This window comes from Elephas maximus, chromosome 25 (assembly GCF_024166365.1).
Source record: "Elephas maximus indicus isolate mEleMax1 chromosome 25, mEleMax1 primary haplotype, whole genome shotgun sequence".
Classification (NCBI taxonomy): domain Eukaryota; kingdom Metazoa; phylum Chordata; class Mammalia; order Proboscidea; family Elephantidae; genus Elephas; species Elephas maximus.
The window spans coordinates 34946699-34967594 of NC_064843.1; the positions used below are offsets into that span (position 1 = coordinate 34946699).

The window sequence follows — 20896 nt, forward strand, 5'->3', positions numbered from 1 at the left end:
TGGGAAGGCTGAGTTGGTTGCGAAGACTCCTAGGGTTGTGATTTGTGAACAGCAATATAGCAGAAGAGTTAAGCACACAGGCTTTGGAGTCTCATAGTCTTGGATTCCAACTTGTACCCTTGTCACCGAATAGCTATGGAAACTTCAGCAAGTTATTTACTTTCAGCCTGTATTTTCTCATCTGTAAAACAGAGACAGTCATCCCTTACCGAAAGTGGATGAGATGATAAAATGACAACACATGTAGCATATCTAGCAGTGTCTGGCACATAGTAATAAATGTTGGCAGTTGTTCTGGGACTAAGTGACTACAGGAGTGGCATTGCTCACTAGGATGGGGAAGATAAATATCAAGAGCAGGTCTGACGGCAAGTTCTCAAGCTCCTTTCCTGTGCAGAGCTTTGAGGAAATCCCTTGCCCACAGCCACAGTCACTCTTTGCTGAGCAGGAAGACTCTCTTCTCTTTGTCAACCAGTAAGATTCCCCTAGACACCACCTTCCCCCACCCAAGTGTCCTGGCCACAAAGCAGCTCTTGCTATAATGCTACAGAACTGACAAATGAGATGGGCCGGGAGTAACAGCAGTTCCTGTTCTGGCATTACACAATGTAAAACACTCTTCTTCAAAGTTCAGAGAACATTGAGGCAGCGACAGCCGAGTCCCAGTTTGATGCTTGTATGGGGTCTGGGGCTGGAGAGCCAACCAATGTCAGTTAAGAACAGCTATTTATTTCCCGATGAAAGGCTTCCTCACTATGAGGGGACATGTCTTCCCCCATTGAACTAGAATGTTCTAGCTTATATGGGGCAGATTAAATAGAATATGCTCTCCTCTTCAGGACTGGGAGGAGCCTGCAATTTCTGTCCTCCAAGCACTGTCAGATTAGCATATTAAAAAATTTCAATTCCCTTAGCCTCTCTCCACTGGTACCATTTTAAATGAGAGCATGATCATCTCATTTCCTAACAGAAAAAGGCCTACTGAAGCCGGTGAGCAGGCCAGGTTGTTGAGAAGAGTTGGCCTTGGTAGCTACTAGGGGTTCTCTACTCAGCAGCCATGATTGGGGTCTGTAGAGCACCTTTCATTGTCTCAGGAAAATAATTCAGGTGAAGTCCCTGTGTTTGGCACTGTCCCAGATATGTTCCATCTTTATTTTCTCCAACATAGGAGCCAAATCTAATCTCACCAGAGTGGGTCTTTCTAGTTTTTTTTTTCCTATCTACTCACAATACAGACAGGCTATAACCTGCCCACTTACAAAAGCAGAAAGACAGGAAACTATAGGACCTGCTCACATAGGTAGTTTCCCTGTAGGTAGGGAACACTTTTTTACCCAAGACTAACAGAAAAGTGTGCAAATGAAGGACGAAAAATGTTTAATTATAAACATAACATATTCTTACACCTTTTAAGAAAAACTCAAGCGAGGCAGGCCCCGTAAGGACCTTTATAAAAGCACGTGACTCCTGTAATGGTTGTAGAGTTACCTGAGTACTTGAAATTACAGTCCAAGGAAACAAAGGAGCTCCAGTACAGTATTATACAATCCAGTGCTGCCATTTAGTTAATGAAAGCATATATACAATTTTGCAAATAACTCTAAAAGAAAAACAAAAAGGAGGGGGGCTGGAGATACCAACAATTACTAGGTAGAAGTAATTAACCCCAAAGGTGTTTAGATGGATGGAGTTATATCCAACAAGGAGGGATACAAACACAGAGAAGTCTAATTTCTATGATTCACTCAGATACCCGTGAGTCACCCCTGATAACATTTCAAGTTATTAACCAGATAAGAAAAAGCCGCAAAGTGGGCTTGACTGACATAGTTTGTTTAGGATGAGACCTTTGTGGGTATTTGAGTTATGTTCCACTAAAATTTCTGATGAACTGCCATTGGTATATCAACCTCTTAATGAAAAATTAGTATCTGAATTTTAAATAGAGTTATTGTAAGTCTTATGAAATGGGATTCTTCTGCAGCAGGAAATCATTACTATGGGTGGCTGGATCAGTTTTACCAACTCCGTTTGATGAAAACAAGTGAAGGTCCTTTCCACCTGATCCAGGCTATGGAATGCTGCCTTTTCCAACCCCCCAAATAGAAGAATAAGGCAACTGTCACTTTACTTTGTTTTTATTTCAATGTAACATGCAGTAAAAAAAAGAGAAAAAAATTAACAAGGGTTTATTAGCATTTACAATGCTTACAAGAAAAAAGGACTCTAAAAAGCAATTTAGTTTAGATTTAAGAAATTGCTCTAATTTAACACTTACAATAAATCTATTTCCAACTGTTCAGTTTGGATCAAAATTTAAGATAGCATTTGGTAGATATTTATGTCTGCTGACTAACTGCAATATTTTTCTATAACCTCTGATTCTTGGGATATCCAGCCCCCATTTTCCTAACACAGCAGGGAAGACATATACATGTGGCCATTTAAATTAAAGGAAGAAATGGAGTAAGGGAGATCCCAGGCTGCAAAAATATATACAAGCATTTACCTTTTCCAGAACTAAATGTTTCTTCCATAAAAATATTAAATAGCCAAGCCCTATAGAACTAGGGCCAGGGCTACTTCAAATATAACTACTCTGTATTTTAAAAATATAGGGCAGAAAGCCTTTTAGGTGGTATTTATACATTTCACACAATATTTCTAGGTCTCTAAATGAATCATGAAGCATTATGTAGAACAACAAAAAAAGCTACTTTCTTACATTATCTCTTAATTTAATCTCATAAATCTCTTGTAAATATTGTAGGTAACTACATTTCAATATGAGAATTCACTTCAAGAGTAAGTCTTTATAGAAGGCTTAATCTCCATAGCCATGTATTGCCGAAGTTTAGACTTGTATAATGAATGGGTAGTTGGCAGACATTCGCTCTGTAAGACAAAGCAATAGCATTTTTTTTTTCTCCCAACCAATAAAAAGGCAGAGAGTCCCTACTCTGAAAACAACTAGGGCTTCTGGAGACCATACTACATTTCCAGGGGTATATGGACTAAAAAATAAAATAAGAGTTGGGCTGAGCCTAATCTCCCCCTTTATACTAACAATCTCTGGATGAGGCAACCCCCTTTTACTCACCTTAGTCTCTGCTTTATGATGGCAGTGTCTTAGAGTACAGATACACAAGATAAAAAAAAGTTTTCGTTGTTGTTTCAAGATTTAAATGGGGACAAAAAGACATTACTTTCCATATGGGATAGGGGTTTGTTAGTCTATGCTTACTCTTGACTCAATGCTACTTGTTTGTGCTACGCTACTAAAACCTGTCAAAGTCCCTGTTTCATGAGTTATGAGGCTGTCCCCAGAGTTCAGCTATGACAGCTAAACTCAGGTGGCTTAGGCTTCATCCCCCTGTCCATAAAGTAAAATCTGTGACAGCAGCCATCTCAACAGAGTCTAAGTTAGGCCAAGTTAAAAGAAATGAAGTACAGAAAAGTTCAAAGTGCATTAATTCACTACTAAAGGAGCAGTCTAAACAGTTAATGGGGGAAAAAAGGAAAACCTAAATTTTCAAGGGTGAAAAGAATATCACAGGTGAGGGATGTTAATCCAATTCAGGATAATGTAAAGAACGGAAATAACTACTTCAGCTATGTGTCAGAGAAATGATAAATCTGAAGACTGAATCCACAGAGAATACATTTCTGTGGTTACTAGATGGTGATGCTTCCTTTTTTGGTTAGTACCACAGCTCTCCCAAATTAAAACGTAATTTCAGAGGATGTTTCATTGACTTCTATTTGGACTAGAAAGCACTCTGGTTACACCTTTAGCTGCTTGGTAATAACTAAATATAACTGAAGTTGGTGGATTATGATAAAACTATAAAGATGCAAACTCTTCCCATACAAAAATCTTCACTGATGGCTTTAGACAAATTCAGCTAAATTAATTCCAATTCTAGGTTAACTTTTATAAACAACAGTGAAGGAACCACAGTGTTAATATTGTTTGTAAAGTTTAGTATTCACAAGGCAATTAAATAATCAAATTTTCCAAATGAAGAGAGGTATGAAGTCAATTGCAGGCTGAGACGGACTTCTCCCTGAATTCAGATTGACAAAGCTATTTTGTAGACAGATGTAAAAGTCCTGCATCGCTTCCAAGTATAACATCAAAATGATGCCTGGATTCATGCTCCAGAAAGGAAAACAACAGTCAGGCCAGGCTGAAGTGAGAGGGACAGCAAAAGCCAGACGTCTGCTCATGGTCCCCAAGAGCTGGGTTAAGCTTGTACTTTTAACAAATGCCTCTTACCAAGAGGCTTAATATGAAGATCTTGCATATTACAGTTACCAAGGGACTTGCCCACATACCTGCAGAATCTTTAAAAAACCTACTCCCAAAGTGAGACTTAACACACATATATAAAATTGTTGGTAAGGAAAAAATCTAGTGGAATAAAACAAGGCAGATTTCATTGCTGTGTTAAATCTGAAGTTACGTAAGGTTTTGACTAGTCGTTTGCAGATCTGATTTCTGGAAATGCTGAGTAGAATTCTATCCAGAATCACTGGGAGATAAATCTCAATGATAACATTAATTTACTTACACAAAGATAACTCTCTAAACAGTCACAGTCCAATTTACAACAAGATGTGCAACAGGCAGAGAGAGAAAAGGACAAACATTATAAATGTGTTCTTGTCCTCTGATGGTGCAAATCCTCAGAAGCTATTCTTGTCCAAATCCTTCTGTTTCTTCAATGGCGAACAGCAGCTTTTCCTTCAGTTGCTCATAACTCTTATAGGGTGGCAGGTCCAGGCGGTTAAAACTAAAAGTAATAATTGTTAGTAATGATTGAGAAAAGGAAATATACAAAGAATCATACGGGCATTATACCATAGCAAAACTGGCTTTAAACTCAGGCAAAACTGGGTTCAAATCCCAGCTCTGTCACTGGGTCTTTGAACAAGTGCTTTAACCTTTCCAAGTTTCAGTTTCGTCTCTGGTAAAATGGGAATAATAATCCCTACCTCTCGGGGTAGAGGGAAGCAGCAGCAAGCACATGACATACTGCCTGGTGCAGTAAGTACTCAATAAAATGTTAGTCCTTCCCATGCTCACCTCTCCACCTCAATTCTTCATCAGAGATTAGCCAACTTTTTCTGTAAAGGCGCTACCTCGGAAAGGGCCAGTAAAAGGGTCAGCTATTTTAGGCTTTGCATGCCATAAGGTCTCTTTTCAAAACATTTTAAGACCTCTACAATAAAAAGACAATCCAATTAAAAATGGGCAAAGGATAAGCAGTAACTTTGGTGAAGGGTAAGATGGTACACAATCCTGGGGAAGTCAGCGCAACTTGACCAGGGCAAAGTTATAGAAGCTTCATAGACAATCCCAAATGTCCTGAGAGAACAAGCTACTGGGCTGAGGGCTGGAGGCCATGGTCTTGGGAGACATCTAGTTCAACTGGCATAACACAGTCTATAAAGAAACTGTTCTACATCCAACTGTGCTGAGTAGCATCTGGGGTCTTAGAAACCTGCTAGTGGCCATCTAAGATACATCTAGTGGTCCCATCCCAGCTGGAACAAAGGAAAGTGAGAAAGAGCAAAGACATACGGGAAAGGTTAATCCAAAGGACTAATGGGCTAAAACTACCATAACCTCCACCAGACTAACCCCAGAAGAACTAGATGGTGCCAAGATACCACTACCAACTGCTCTGGCAAGGATGACAATAGAGGGTCCTGGGCAGAGCAGGAGAAAAACGTAGAACAAAAGTAAAATTCACCAAAACAAACAAAAAAACCAAGCATGCTGGTCTGACGGACATTGGAGAAACCCTGCGAGTATAGCCCCTGGACACCCTTTTAACTCCGTACTTAGGTCACTCCCAAGGTTCACCCTTCAGTCAAAGATTAGACAGGTCTATAGGGCCAACAATAACACATGTGAGGAACAGGCTGCATAGTTCAATTGATGCATAAGAGACTGATGGGCACAACAGCACCAAAGCAAAGAACAGAAGGCAGAAAGGGACTGGAAAACTGGATGAATGGAAATAGGGAAGAGAACTTGAAGCACTTATTGATGATGATCAAAGACCACAGTCTTCAGTATGGATTACACCTCAACATAAAACAAAAATCATCACAACTGGAACAATAAGCAACATCATGATAAACAGAGAAAACACTGAAGTTGTCAAGGATTTCCTTTTACTTGGATCCACAATCAACACCCATGGAAGCAGCAGTCAATAAATCAAAAGATGCACTGCACTCGGCAAATGTGCTGTAAAAAGACTTCTTTTAAGTGTTGAAAACCAAAGATGTCACCCTGAAGACTAAGGTGTGCCGGACCCAAGCCATGGTGTTTTCAGTCACCTCATATGCATGTAAAAACTAGACGATGAATAAGGAAGAACTGAAATCTCTGAATTGTGGTGTTGGCGAAGAATATTGAATGTACCATGGACTGCCAAAAGAATGAACAAATCTGTCTTTGAAGAAGTACAACCAGAATGCTCCTTAGAAATGAGAATGGTAACACTTCGTCTCACATACTTTGAACATGTTATTGGGAGGGACAAGTCTTGGAGAAGGGCATCATGCTTGGTAAAGTATAGGGTCAGCGAAAAAGAGAAAGACCTTCAACGAGATGGACTGACACAGTGGTTGCAACAATGGGCTCAAGCATAACAATGACTGTGAGGATGGCACAGGACCAGGCAGTGTTTTGTTCTGTTATACACAGGGCCGCTATGAGTCAGAACCAACTCGACATCACCTAACAACAACAACTTTAAGAAATTATTTTCTGTTCTAGTATTCTGCTCCCATTGGCTTTCTGTGCTATTCTTAGTTTGCGAACTTTTAAAAGGCATCTTGGTATTTTAGGCCATATCAGCATCAACATCACAAGGTAACAGATGATAAATGTACCCTAAAGCTTTGGCCGTCTGCTGTATTTTTAGGATAAGACCTAGGAAAATGTCTGTTGACAGGGAAATAATGTTATCCACAAAGGGAAAATAAACTTACAATGATTTCTTTGTCACGCTTGCAAATAAAAAACACAGAACTTGACAAAGTAATGAGACTAGTTTTTATGTGCGACTGAGAGAAGCTGTTCACAACAGTATAATTAAAGCATAGCACAGTCTCTTTCAAGTGAGAAAAGGGCAAATGGCTAGAGGTCAAACCAAAACACTTTTATGTGTAAGATCAACATACAAAAAAGTTCAATTGCATTTCTATACACTAGAAATGAACAATCTGAAAATAAAGAAAACAATTTCATTTACAATAGCATCATAAAGAATAAAATACTTAGGAATAAATTTAACGAAAGAAGTATAAGACTTGTATGCTAAAAACTTAGAAAAACACTGTCCAGTGAAATTTAAAAAGACAAAAAAAAAGGAAAGACATCCCATGTTCCTGGATCAGAACACTTAATATTGTTAAGATGGCAATACTCCCCAAACTGAGGTCAGAAATCTGAACAGACCCATAACAAGGGAAGAGACTGAAAAGCTAATAAAAAAAGCTCCCAACAACAACAAAAAAAAGCCCTGGCCCAGATGGCTTCACTGGAGAATTCTACTAAACATAAAGAGACAAGCTTGTACTGGTACTACTCAAACTTCTGAATTTATTCTATGAAGACAGCATAACCCTGACATCAAGACGAGGCAAAGACACAACAAAAAAAGAAAATTACACACCAATATCTCTCACGAATACAGATGCGAAAATTCTCAACAAAATTCTAGCCAATAGAATTCAGCATCATATCCCAAGTGGGATTCATACAAGGTATGCATGGATGGTTCAACATTAGAAAATCAATCAAGGTAATCCACCACATAAATAAAACAAAACAATCACATGATCATCTCAATTGATGCAGAAAAGGCATTCGATAATGTCCAACACCCATTCCTGATAATAACTCTCAATAAAATAGGTACAGAAGAGAATTTCCTCAACATAATAAAGGGCATCTATACAAAACCAACAGCCAACATCATTCTTAATGGAGAGAGGCTGAAAACATTCTTCCTGAGAACAGGAACGAGACAAGGATGCCCTTTATCATCACTCCTATTTAACACTGTGCTGGAGGTTCTAGTTAGAGCAATAAGGCAAGAAAAAGAAATCAAAGGCATCCAAATTGGTAAGGAAGAAGTAAAACTATCCCAATTTGCGGACGATATACTATGCGTAGAGAACCCAAAGGACTCCACAAGAAAACTACTGGAACTAATAGAAAGATTCAGCAGAGTAGTAGGATACAAGATAAACACACACAAGTCAGCTGGATTCCTATATACCAATAAAGAGAATGACAAAAAGGAAATCAAGAAAGCGATACCATTTATAATAGCCCCTGAAAAAATAAAATGCTTAGGAATAAATCTAACAAGGGACATAAAAGACCTATTAAAAAGAAAACAAAAAAATGCTACTGCAAGACACCAAACTAGACCTAAATAAATGGAAAAACATACCTTGCTCATGGACAGGCAGACTCAACATTGTGAAAATGTCAGTTCTACCCAAAGCAATCTATAAATACAATGAAATCCTGAACCAAATACCAACAGCATTCTTTAACAAGATGGAAAAAATTATCACTGGCTTTATATGGAAAGGAAAGAGGTCTGAGGTAAGTAAAGCACTGTTGAAGAAAAAGAATAAAGTAGGAGGACTAGCTCATTACCTACCTGAGAACCTACTATACACCCAGGATAGTGAAAACAGCCTGGTTACTGGTACAACAACAGACACATTGACCAGTGGAACAGAATTGAGAACCCAGATGTAAATCCATCCACCTATAGTCACCTGATCTCTGACAAAGGCCCAAAGTCCATTAAATTCAGAAAAGACAGTCTTTTTAACAGATGGTGCTGGCAAAACTGGATGTGTATCTGTGAAAAAATCAAACAGGACCTGTACCTCACACAAAAACTAATTCAAAATGGATCCAAGACCTAAATATAAAACCAATAGCTATAAAGATCATAGAAGAAAAAACACAGTCAATGAACAGGATACAAACCATAACTAACGATACACATACACTGGAAGATATAAGCTAGATAACTGGGATCTTCTAAAAATTAAACACTTATGTTCATCAAAAGACTTCATCAAGAGAGTAAAAAGAGAACCTACAGACTGGGAAAAAATTTTTGGCTATGACAAATCTGACAAAGGTCAATCTCTAAAATCTATAGGAAAATCTAACACCTCTACAACAAAAAGACAATCCAATTAAAAATGGACAAAGGATATGAACAGACACTTCACCAAAGAAGACATTCAGGCGGCTAACCGGCACATGAGGAAACGCTTAAAATCATCAGCCATCAGAGAAATGCAAATCAAAACTACAATGAGATACCAGCTCACCACAGTATTATTGGCACAAATCCAAAAAATAGAAAATAACAAATGTTGGTGAGGCTGTGGGGAGCATGGAACTCTTATGCACTGCTGGTGGGAATATAAAATGGTATAACCATTTTGAAAAACTACATGGTGCTTCCTTAAAAAGCTAGAAATAGAAATACCATACAGTCCAGCAATCCCACTCCTAGAAGTATATCCCAGAGAAATAAAGAGCCGTCACACCATTAGATATATGTGCACCAATGTTCACTGCAGCGCTGTTCACAAAAGCAAAAAGATGGAAACAACCTAAGTGCCCATCAACAGATGAATGCATAAACAAACTATGGTACGTACCCACAATGGAATACTACCCAACAATAAAGAACAATGATGAGTCTATGAAACATCTCACAAAATGGATGAATCTGAAGGGCATTATGCTGAATAAAGTAAGTCAATCACAGCAGGACAAATATTGTATGAGATCACTATTATAAAAACTCATGAAAAGGTTTACACAGAAACAATCTTTGATGGTCATGAGGGAGGAGAGAGGTAGGAAGGGAGGAACACTAACAACAATAGGTAAGTGGTAACTCTGGTGATGGGTAAGGTAGCACACATACTGCGGAAGTCAGTACAACTTGAGCAAGGCAAGCTTCATACACACATTCAAACTCCCTGAGGGACCCAAATGCTGGGCCGAGGACTGGAGACCATGGTCTCAGGAGACATCTAGCTCAACTGACATAACATAGTTTATAAACAAAATGTTCTACATCCTACTTTGGTGAGTAGCATCTGGGGTCTTAAAAGCTTGTGAATGGCCATTTAAGATACTCCACTGGTCCCACCTTGTCTGGATCAAGACAGAATGAAGAAAACCAGAGACACAAGGGAAAGATCAGTCTAAAGGACTAATGAACCACAACTACCACAGCTGCCACCAGACCGAGTCCAGTGCAACTAGATGGTGCCGCCTACCACCACCAACTGCTCTGACAAGGATCACAATAGAGCATCCCGGAATAAGCTGAAGAAAAATGTAGGACAAAATTCTAACTCACAAAAAAAGACTTAACTGGTGTGAAAGAGACTGGAGAAACTCTAAGAGTATGGCCCCTGGATACCTTTTTAACTCAGTACTGAAGTCACTCCTGAGGTTCACCCTTCAGAAAAAGATTATGTAGGCCCATAAAACAAAATGAGACTAAAAGGGCATGCCAACCCAGGGTCAAGGATGAGAAGGCAGGAGGGGACAGGAAAGCTGGTAACGTGGAACCCAAAGTCAAGGAGGGGAGAATGTTGACATGTCATGGGGTTGACAACCAATGTCACAAAACAATATGTATAATAATTGTTTAATGAGAAACTAATTTGCTCTGTAAACCTTCATGTAAAATACAAAAAAAAAAAGAGCTAAAGCTATTAAAACTCTTACGAAAAAACGTAAACCTTTGTGGCCTCGGGTTAGACAATGATTCCTTAGCTGTGACACCCAAAACACAAGCAACAAAGAAAATATAGATAAACTGAACTCCATCAAAATTTAAGATTTTATGCTTCAGAGGATATCATCAAGAAAGTAACTGGACTAACTCAGAACTAAAGCCACTCTTAAGTCCACCTTTCAGCCAAAGATTGGACAGGCCTATAAAACAAACAATAACACACGTGGGGAATGTGCTTCTTAGTTCAATCAAGTATACGAGACCAAATGGGCAACACCTACCCAAAAGCAAAGATGAGAAGGCAGGGAGGGACAGGAAAACTGGATGAATGGACATGGAGAACCCAGGGTAGAAAGCTAAAGGGGAAGAATGCTGATACATTACTGGGATTGCAACCAATGTCACGAAACAATTTGTGTATAAATTTTTGAATGAGAAACTAATTTGTACTGTAAACTTTCAGTTTATAGTACTAAAATACAATAAAATTGAAAAAAAGAAAGTAACAGGACAACCAACACAATGGGAAAAAATATTTGCAAATTATGTATCTGAGAAAAGACTGGTTCCAGAATAAAGAACTCTTGTAACTCAACAATAAAAGACAAATAACCCAATTAAAAAATGAGCAAAGTATAAACAATTCTCCAAAGAAAATACACAAATGGCCAATAAGCACATGAGAAGATGTTCAACATCAATAGTCATCAGGGAAATACAAATCAAAACCACAATGAGATACTACTTAAAACACATCATGATGGCTGTAATAAAAATGACAGGCATTGGTGAGAATATGGATAAACTGCTGGTGGGAATGTAAAATGGTACAGTTGCTTTGGAAAACAGTTTGGTAGTTCCTCAAAAGGTTAAAGACATAGAGTTATCCTATGACCTAGCAATTCCACTCCTAGGTATATACCCAAGAGAAATAGCATACATCTAACTCAAAAACTTATACATGGATGTTCAAAGCTGCATTACTCATAATAACTAGAAAGTGGAAACAACACAAATGTCCATCGACTGATGACTGGATAAACAAAATGTGTTGTACCCATAAAATGGAATATTATTTGGTCAAAAAAAAAAAGAAAGAAAGAAATGAAGTACTGATACATGCTACAACATCAAAGAACCTGGGAAACAGTAACTTAAGAAGCTGGTCACAAAAGGTCACATATTGTATGATTCCATTTATATGAAATATCCAGAAGAGGCAAATCCACAGAGACAGAGAATAGATTAGCAGTTACCAGGGGCGGCAAGCAGCTGGGGGAAATGGGGAGTGAACTGCTAATGGGCTTGGGGTTTCTTTTGGGGGTGAAAAAAATGTTCTGGAACTAAATAGTGGTGATAGTTGCACAACCTTGTGAATATAGTGACCACCACTGAATTGTTCTTTAAAAGAATGAATTGTACTTTAAAAGAGTGAATTTTATAGTACGTGAATTATGTCTCAACAAAGTTTTATTTAAAAAGTACCACATGTATTTGTATGTATAAAAGTATAAAAGAACAGACAAAAATTAGTAAAAAGTGTAGATGGTGAAAATAAACGAATATCCAGCTAGGTTCATATATGACCAATGGAATTGGTCTCACAAAAGAAAGTTCAAATACTGTTGATGTCAGGCCGAAACCCAACATATTATTGTATGTGAGGTTAAGATTAGGATTGGCTTTAATTTTCTACATTTTTGGAAATGTGGTTAAATTATATTTATAATGGGAAAGTAAGGCTTCTGATTACTATATTAGAAAGTAGCTCTTTTAATAACTGTTTAGACTCTGATTTCTTTCCGTGCCTTCAGAGAAGAGTGAAATGTTTTCTAACTGCCACATTTTTTGAAAATTCAGGGTGGGAAAGTGAATGACAGCAAGTGGGCACAAGGGGTTGTTTTGGAGTGATGAAAATGCTCTAAAAGTGGATTGCAGTGATTGTTGCACTACTCCACAGAACCACTAAAACGTAAAAAATTTATTGCCGTCGAGTTGATTCTGACTCATAGTGACCCTACAGGACAGAGTAGAACTGCCCCATAGGGTTTCCAAGGAGCACCTGGTGGATGTGAACTAATAACCTTTTGGTTAGCAGCCGTAGCTCTTAACCACTACGCCACCAGGGTTTCCAGATCTACTAAAAATCATTGAATTATACATTTAAAATGGGTAAATATTATGGTATACAAATTATGCCTCAACAGATCTGTTAAAAGTGATTTAATATGTTAGAATAGATTTCATTTCTAATACCTAACAAGCTTTAATATCTATACGATAACTGAAAAAAAGTCTATTTATTTACTTTCTGACTTTACTTACCAGGTATGACTTCTAGGTAACCAATTTTCTTTCCCAACTTTTTCAATGCAAAACTTCTGTGGTCCATTGCTCCCTATAATATAAATAGTTTGTCAACACAGTGGCTATCAAAGTGTGGTCCCCGGTCCAGCAGCATCAGCACCACCAAGGAACTTGTTAGAATGCCAAATCCCACCCCCAACTACTGAGTTAGGAACCCTGGGGGTAGGGCTTAGCAGTATGTGTTTTAGCAAACTTCCAGGTTGATTCTGATAAGTGCTACAGTTTGAGAACCACTGTGTTAATGTATGCCCAAGAGGAGAACATGCAGTTTTATTCAGCATTCCATAGCTAGAATTGCATAATATTATGACTAATTAATAATAAAAAAAATAGCTCAGTAGTTTTAAACACAATAAACTAAAATCCACTGTCTTATACAAAAATGCTTCATTTAGATGTGCAACTGTTAAAACTTCATAAAACAGAAAGATCCTATTTGCCAATGAGTCAACTCTGACTAATGGCTACCCCATGTGTGTCAGAGAACTGTGTTCCATATGGTTTTCAGTGGCTGATTTTTCAGAAATAGATTGCCAGGCCTTTCTTCTACGGTACCTCTGGGTGGATCTGAACCTACAATCTTTCAGTTAGCAGCAATTAGTAGCAGAGCCCACTAACCATTTGTATCACCCAGGGATTCCATAAACATCCTAGTGAATTCAGTATTAACTGTGCTTTGGTATTTATTCTGTGCTTATAGGTCCTGTAGGGAATATCCTTTCCAATTCACACACAAACACACACACAGACCCCCAATTTTTGCCTCTCACCTACTTTCTACTGGACAGAGCTGTGAATGGTGACCTTAGACCCCAGGAAGCCTTTATTGGTAGTGCTATTGGACTTTTTAATCAGAACGGGCCTGGGACACTAAATACTCTGCAGCGTGTGAACAGTCTTGCATGAATCACTTTCTTTATGCCTCACCCAGCTAAACCCAGTACAAATATTTGTTAGTACTTTTGCATCAAATAACATCGGACTGTTTTTACAAGTAGCTATGTGAAAAGTCCAGTAACATAAGAGATGGTCATTATGAAGAAAGAAGTTTGAAATGATTAAATAATTAAGCTTGAAATTATTAAATAATTTATTCACTCTGCACATTCTCTCTTCTCTAAGCACATAGTGAAAAAGGAGTTTAGTTCAATAGTGCTAATTAATATGTAACAGAGAAGATTCTGGTTTTAAGAGACTTAGAATCAAATATGAAAATACCAGAAACATGAAATTAAACGAATTTGATGAATTTCATTAATAAACGCTGTTTTACAAATACATATTACTACCATCCTGAATACTTCCTGAAATTTTATGAAACAGTCATTAAAAAAAAATCTGGTTATAAAAATTATATACTGAAATTATTTATTTTTAGGTTGCCTGTTGTTCTCAATCTTACTCCAACACTGTCCCTAAAGGTCTATCAAATATCTTCGGTGTAGACTGTTGAACATATACTTCTATTCTCAGCCATTTTTCAAATGATATGGCCTCCCAGATCTTTTATAAGTATCAGAGTCTTGGCCTGTAGTGGAATTTCATGATAGGAGATACAGTCACAGCAGGGGAATTATTTTGACACTACGCTTTTAAATAAGAGTTCTCATTTTTCTTCACTTTGACAGTTTGGAATTTATTTTGGCAGGTGCCTTCTTTTTCTTATTATATATATTGAAGTCTAATATTTCCCCTCTGTTCTTTAATTTTCTTATTTTTATAATGAATGCCTTCTGATCTTCTCTTAAACCCAAACATTTTCATTATAAGTAGGAACAAGTATCAATCACTTAATTATATCTTCTAATATAGTTGTTCCCAAATATTCATGTTCTGAAATACATATTATTTCATAATAAATCATTTATTTCTCTTTTATGTTACAATTAGTGCTATGTAGCTATATATTTTAGAAATTGTAGGTACGTTATTTCATCTACCAATGTCATTTTAGAGTATCAAAGTGGACATTATAATTTGTTATAAAAACAAGATGTTGGATTCTGATAAGATTGAAAACCATGTTAAAGAATTACATACACTACTCCTCCAATTTTCCACTGCATGGAATGTTAAACCAGAGGCTTCTCAAGTCTACAAATCATCTGACTGTCTCTGCCTTCCAGAAATATCTTTCTGGGTTGTTTTAGACAGCTTCACTCAACCCCAAATACTATTCCCAAGAACAGCCTAGTTCTCTTTAATGATTAGATTTCCAATTTATATTAAGAAGCTTGTACCAATTTTTTTTTTTTTCCTAGTTTGGCCACTACTCCTTTCTTCCCCAAGCCCCAAAATGGTTTTCCTTGTCCTTCAAGTTAAAATACATTCTCAAAGATGCCCCTCTAAAAACATCCTTAGAAAATGTCCTTCTCTGAGACTTCTGTTGCACTGGATACATAACTCCCTTCTACGTTAGCTTCTGGGAGACTCTACTTTTTACTTTAACTCTGGGAGTTCTCCTTGAAGTCCGCCTCCAGGCTATTTCTGTCACAGACCTAAATACAGAGGTTTCTAAGCACTGGCCCTCTACTACTCTTTGTCTTCTATTTCTGCATAAGACCACCCATCCCCACAGCTTCAAATGTCACTACTCTGATGACTCAAAGTTCCCTCTCTACTCTTACCTCTAACTGGTACTTTAGCACCACCCATACAATTGCCCCCTGGGACTTTCTACTTGTCTGACAGTCACCTAAACTAAACTCAGTAGGTTCTGAGACACTCTTCCATCCTCCCCCAAACTCCAAATCGTATGCTCTTTTATAGCTGCCCCATTTCTCTATGTCTCGTAACTTGGGAGTTATCTTGGACACTCCTCCCTTACACCTCATCTTCCAAACCAAGTCTTATTTCTACCTGTTTCTCTTTATAGAACTTCCCTGGTATTTATCCCTTCTTTTCAATTTCCACTTCCACCTCCTCAGATCAGGCTCTCATCATTGCTGCAATAATTTATTTCCATATCCAGATTCTCCCCATCTTTTAATCTACCCTATCTATACCTTGGAGCCCCGGTAGCACAGTGGTTAAGAAGAGCTCAGCTGCTAACCAAAAGGTCAACAGTTCGAATCCACCAGCTGCTCTTCAGAAACCCTACTGGGCAATTCTACTCTGTCCTATATGGTTGCTATGAGCCAGAATCGACTTGAGAGCTACGGGTTTTATCCATACCTTGCTATCAAGTCTTCTTACAGTGTTTCTTCAGCAGTTTATTCTTCTATTCAGGAAGTTTCCATAACTTCCAAAATCCTCAGGTTAATGTCCAAATTCTTTTTGTCTGGCTTTTAAGGTCTTTGTTAAACTGGTTCCATACCCTTGTATACAGAATCTTGTACTCAGTTCTCTAATTCTGACCCTTTGCTTTAGCTATGCAGAGTACTCCGCAAGGATGTCTTAGTACCTTCGCTTCTGTAACCCCTGTCTATAATACTCACTGCATATATTTATAGGCTTGATTCAAGTCTTACTTTATTTAAGGCCCCTTGCCTGACTACTCTAACCACAATGATCTTTCCCCTTATTTGAATTATTACAACATTTACTGTCTTTAATGCCCAATTTGCTAGACAAGTATTGTCATTTAATGATTAACAACTTTAGACAACCAGAGACCTAAAGTCTTAGGGATCAAAGTCTCTCCTGTGTATCTTCCTATGGTACCTGGAACAATTTCGGTGATAAACACTTGAATTTACTTAAATGTACTTTTTTAATTAGTCACAAAATACATATTCTTATGGTCATTCATTTTAATACAACACATATTTAATCAGTGACTACAATGTAACAAGCACTGTTACAGAAATTAAAAAATGAAGATATGGATCTATATCTCAAAGAGCTCCTAGTCTAATAAGGAACAGTGGGAAATACATCATTAAAATACAGTATAATACAACCAATAGTGCCTGGCCTGCAGGAGCCACTGAAATGTTTGCTAAATCACTGAATGAGCAAGCAGATCTACAGAGGACTGCTACACTCCTGAGCTGAAATGAGAGATGTAGCCTGAGGTTCAAAATTTCTACAGAGGTAAGGACTACAAAGTGATTTAAGTTTACACAAATCACAGGTTAACTGACTAGTTAAGAAAACAGTTTATACTTGTCTTTGTTATTTTTGTTAAAGTTTATGTAACTGCAGTGTGGTAAACAAGCTTCTACATAGGAAAGGTGATCCTGTATACATACCCATGAGGTCAGCAAATCCTCCAACTGGCAATCGGCAGGTTCCAGTTACAAACTGCAGAAGTCTCATTCTCTTCTCATTATCAATTTCTTTAACAAACTATTAAAAGCACATTTTAAGAGCTTTTAAGAGTAGGTCATATGTTTAGCATACTAAACCAGGAAAAAAAAAATCATTACTTCAAATTTTAAATGAACCCCTTGCGTCAGCTACACTAGATAATGCCTGCACCCAACAGTGTGGATGTAGGAGCATCTTCATGTTTGTCAAAGCACCACCAGCCTTCCCCTATACATATTAGAACTACATCCTCACAGGGAGATAGAAAAACGATATCCTAGGCCCGAGAGCCCCCTCCTCATGCAATCTCAAGATTAGCTTTTCCAGGGCATCTCTTCCCTTTTACTTCCTAGAAGGCCAGTCCCATAGGGTATTTATGTGGTGACATAAGGCACAGAGTTTGATTCAGAACAGACTTTTTGGTTTCAGGAACAAGTAAAATTCTGTTCACAGAATGCTGATCCAGATACACCCCAATAATTTCTTTCCCTCACTGTCCTTTAGGTTTTGGCACAGCCATTCACGGCCAGAATTATCTGGCTTTTATCTCCTACCTCTCTGACTCAAAACACTGGGTGTCTAGAAGACGCTTTCTAGTCTATAGCACTTCTATAGCACAATTCTTTTGGTTCTGTCAAATACTTTTGGTGAAGAACAATTTTTATCCTATTACACTACTGTTAATTATTTTTAAATGCTAATTCCGTTTGCTACAGAAGCTTAATTCATCTCTGAGTTACTCATATGAATTCCTTTAAGTGTACAGCCTACATTTTTTGAAAAGATACCATATAATTCCAAACCAGGTCTGTAAGTTTTGCCTTCTGAACATTATTTAATTCTTAATGAGGAATGAATGATGAAAACCATACTTTAAACAGTTTTATAAAATTCTAAAGCATTGAGATCAAATGCAGGTGAATCTTATCATCTGGAGCTGCCTTACATTTTGGGCATAAGAAGTAAGGTGTGTTGCTTACTTGGCAACAGTCTTAAAAATATGCTATTATAATCAGTATAATCTAGTTATTTAAAATATAGTACAGTCTGTGGAGCCTGCATACACTGGTACATTTTGTTCTGTCATTCATTTCCCTATGTGGTAAGCAATTTCTAAAAAATTACAGTGTCCCCAGTAGAAATAAATTAAGAGACAAACCTGCCAAAACCACATGATTTGCTTGCTTGTCCTGGTGTAATGACGGTAGATGGCATGTCTTTGCCAGTCATTTAAATCAATCTCTTGCATTCCACATAAAAGGACCTTTATGGATGAAAAGACCAAAAAAAAAAAATTTTTTTTTTAAAAAAGATAATTCTAAAGCCTATATAAAAATGCTAAATGTAGGTAAGAAAATACTAACATTAAACACATCTTTCAAAAAACTCCTTACTTAGGAGGCTTCGGCTTGTAAACTGCATCAACATCACTACCCATAAAGGTGAATTTCTACGTGTGTGTCATATACACACATATTCAGGGAAACACGCCGCTCATCGTAGAGAAGCCCTCATAGTAATACATTTTTTGCGGGGAGGAGGGGAGGGTAATACTCTTCTTTTATCTCTGGATAAATACTGGATTTTTAACCACTGGGATGCTTCAAAACACCCTGTCAACCTAAATACTACTATTGCCACTGGACAGATGGCACCTGAAGGTATTACTGACCAGCATGCTGCAGGAAACAGAAAAAAAAACTTGTTACCTCTAATTCCTTTGCATCAAAGTACTGCAAATACTGCTGGGGAAGTATTTCATTAAAGCCCTCGAAGAAAGCTTGTGTCTGTTCTTCAACACCTCGAGACAACCTCCACTCAGCTACCATTCTGAAAAGTAAAATAAAGTTACTAGGAAGTTAAGAATTTACCTGTAAAATTCTGGGTGTAAAAATAATTTCATAAAAACTTTATTACTATAAAAAGCTTCAAATAGATACAAAAGTATACAAAATAATATAATGAGCCCCATGTACAAATCTCCCAGCTTCAATACAAGGTCAATCTTATTCCATCTATGCCCCTACCCATACCCGAGATATCACTTCTTTCCAAAAAATAAGGTATCTTTTTAAAAAACATAATCACAATACCATATCACACCAAAAAATTAACAGCAATTCCTTAATATCAAATATTCAGTGCTCCAATTCTACTGACTGAATCAGAATCCAAAAAAATTCATACACGGCAAGTCTCTTATATTTCTTTTAATCTATAGGTTTTCCTCTTCTCTTTGCAATTTATTTATTTTTAATTTTTATTGTGCTTTAAGTGAAAGTTTATGTATCAAATCAGTCTCTCATACAAAAATTTATATACACCTTGCTATATACTCCTAGTTGCTCTCTCTCTAATGAGACAGCACACTCCTTCTCTCCAACCGTCTATTTCCATGTCCATTCAGCCAGCTTCTGTCCCCCTCTGCCTTCTCATCTCCCCTCCAGACAAGAGCTGCCCACATAGTCTCATGTCTCTACTTGAACCAAGAAGCTCACTCTTCACTAGGATCATTTTCTACCCTATAGTTCTGTCCAATCCCTGTCTGAAGAGTTGGCTTTGGGAATGGTTCCTGTCTTGGGCTAATAGAAGGTCTAGGGCCTATGACCTCTGGGGTCATTCTAGTCTCAGACCACTAAGTCTGGTCTTTTTATGAGAATTTGAGGTCTGCATCCCACTTCTCTCCTGGTCCCTCAGGGGTTCTCTGTTGTGTTCCCTGTCAGGGTAGTCACTGGTTGTAGCCGGGCACCATCTAGTTCTTCTGGTCTCAGGCTGATGGAGTCTCTGATTTATGTGGCCCTCTCTATCTCTTGGGCTCATAATTACCTTGTGTCTTTGGTATTCTTCATTCTCCTTTGCTCCAGGTGGGTTGAGACCAATTGATGCATTTTAGATGGTCGCTTGCTAGCATTTAAGACCCCAGATGCCACTCTCCAAAGTGGGATGCAGAATGTTTTCTTAAGAGATTTTATTATGGCAACTGACCTAGATATCCCCTGAAACCATGGTCACCAAACTCCTGCCCTTGCTACAGTGAACTTCGAAGCATTCAGTTTATTCAGGTAACTTCTTTGCTTTTGGTTTAGTCCAGCTGTGCTGACCTCTCCTGTATTGTGTGCTCTCTTTCCCTTCACCTAAGATAGTTGTACTATCTAATTAGTGAATACCCTTCTCCCTCCCTCCCCACTCTCGTAACCATCAAAGAATATTTTCTTCTCTGTTTAAACTATTTTTCGAGCTCTTATAATAGTGGTCTCATACAATATTTGTCCTTTTGCAACTGACTAATTTCACTCAGCGTAATGCCTTCCAGATTCCCTCATGTTATGAAATGTTTCATGGCTCTTTGCAGTTTTTTAAAATGGAAATATCTTTACAGAAAATTCTCCTCTATCAAATATTCCAGATTTCAACTTTGCCTTTCTTCTAATCTTCATCTACATATACACATTTTT

General features: G+C 37.8%; 1 protein-coding gene across 2 annotated transcripts in view; it reads right to left on the reverse strand.

Annotated features, from left to right (window-relative positions):
- Positions 1 to 3290: 3290 nt before the first annotated feature.
- Positions 3291 to 20896, reverse strand: part of ITCH (itchy E3 ubiquitin protein ligase) — a 115211-nt gene continuing 97605 nt past the window's right edge. For both annotated transcript variants that reach the window (XM_049868988.1, XM_049868989.1), the window contains 5 exons: positions 19151 to 19271; positions 18601 to 18705; positions 17384 to 17480; positions 13149 to 13221; positions 3291 to 4796 (listed from right to left, as the gene is read on the reverse strand). In XM_049868988.1, coding sequence (XP_049724945.1) covers positions 4697 to 4796; positions 13149 to 13221; positions 17384 to 17480; positions 18601 to 18705; positions 19151 to 19271 — 496 coding nt within the window. In that variant the 3' untranslated portion in view covers positions 3291 to 4696. The remainder of the gene's footprint in view (positions 4797 to 13148; positions 13222 to 17383; positions 17481 to 18600; positions 18706 to 19150; positions 19272 to 20896) is intronic.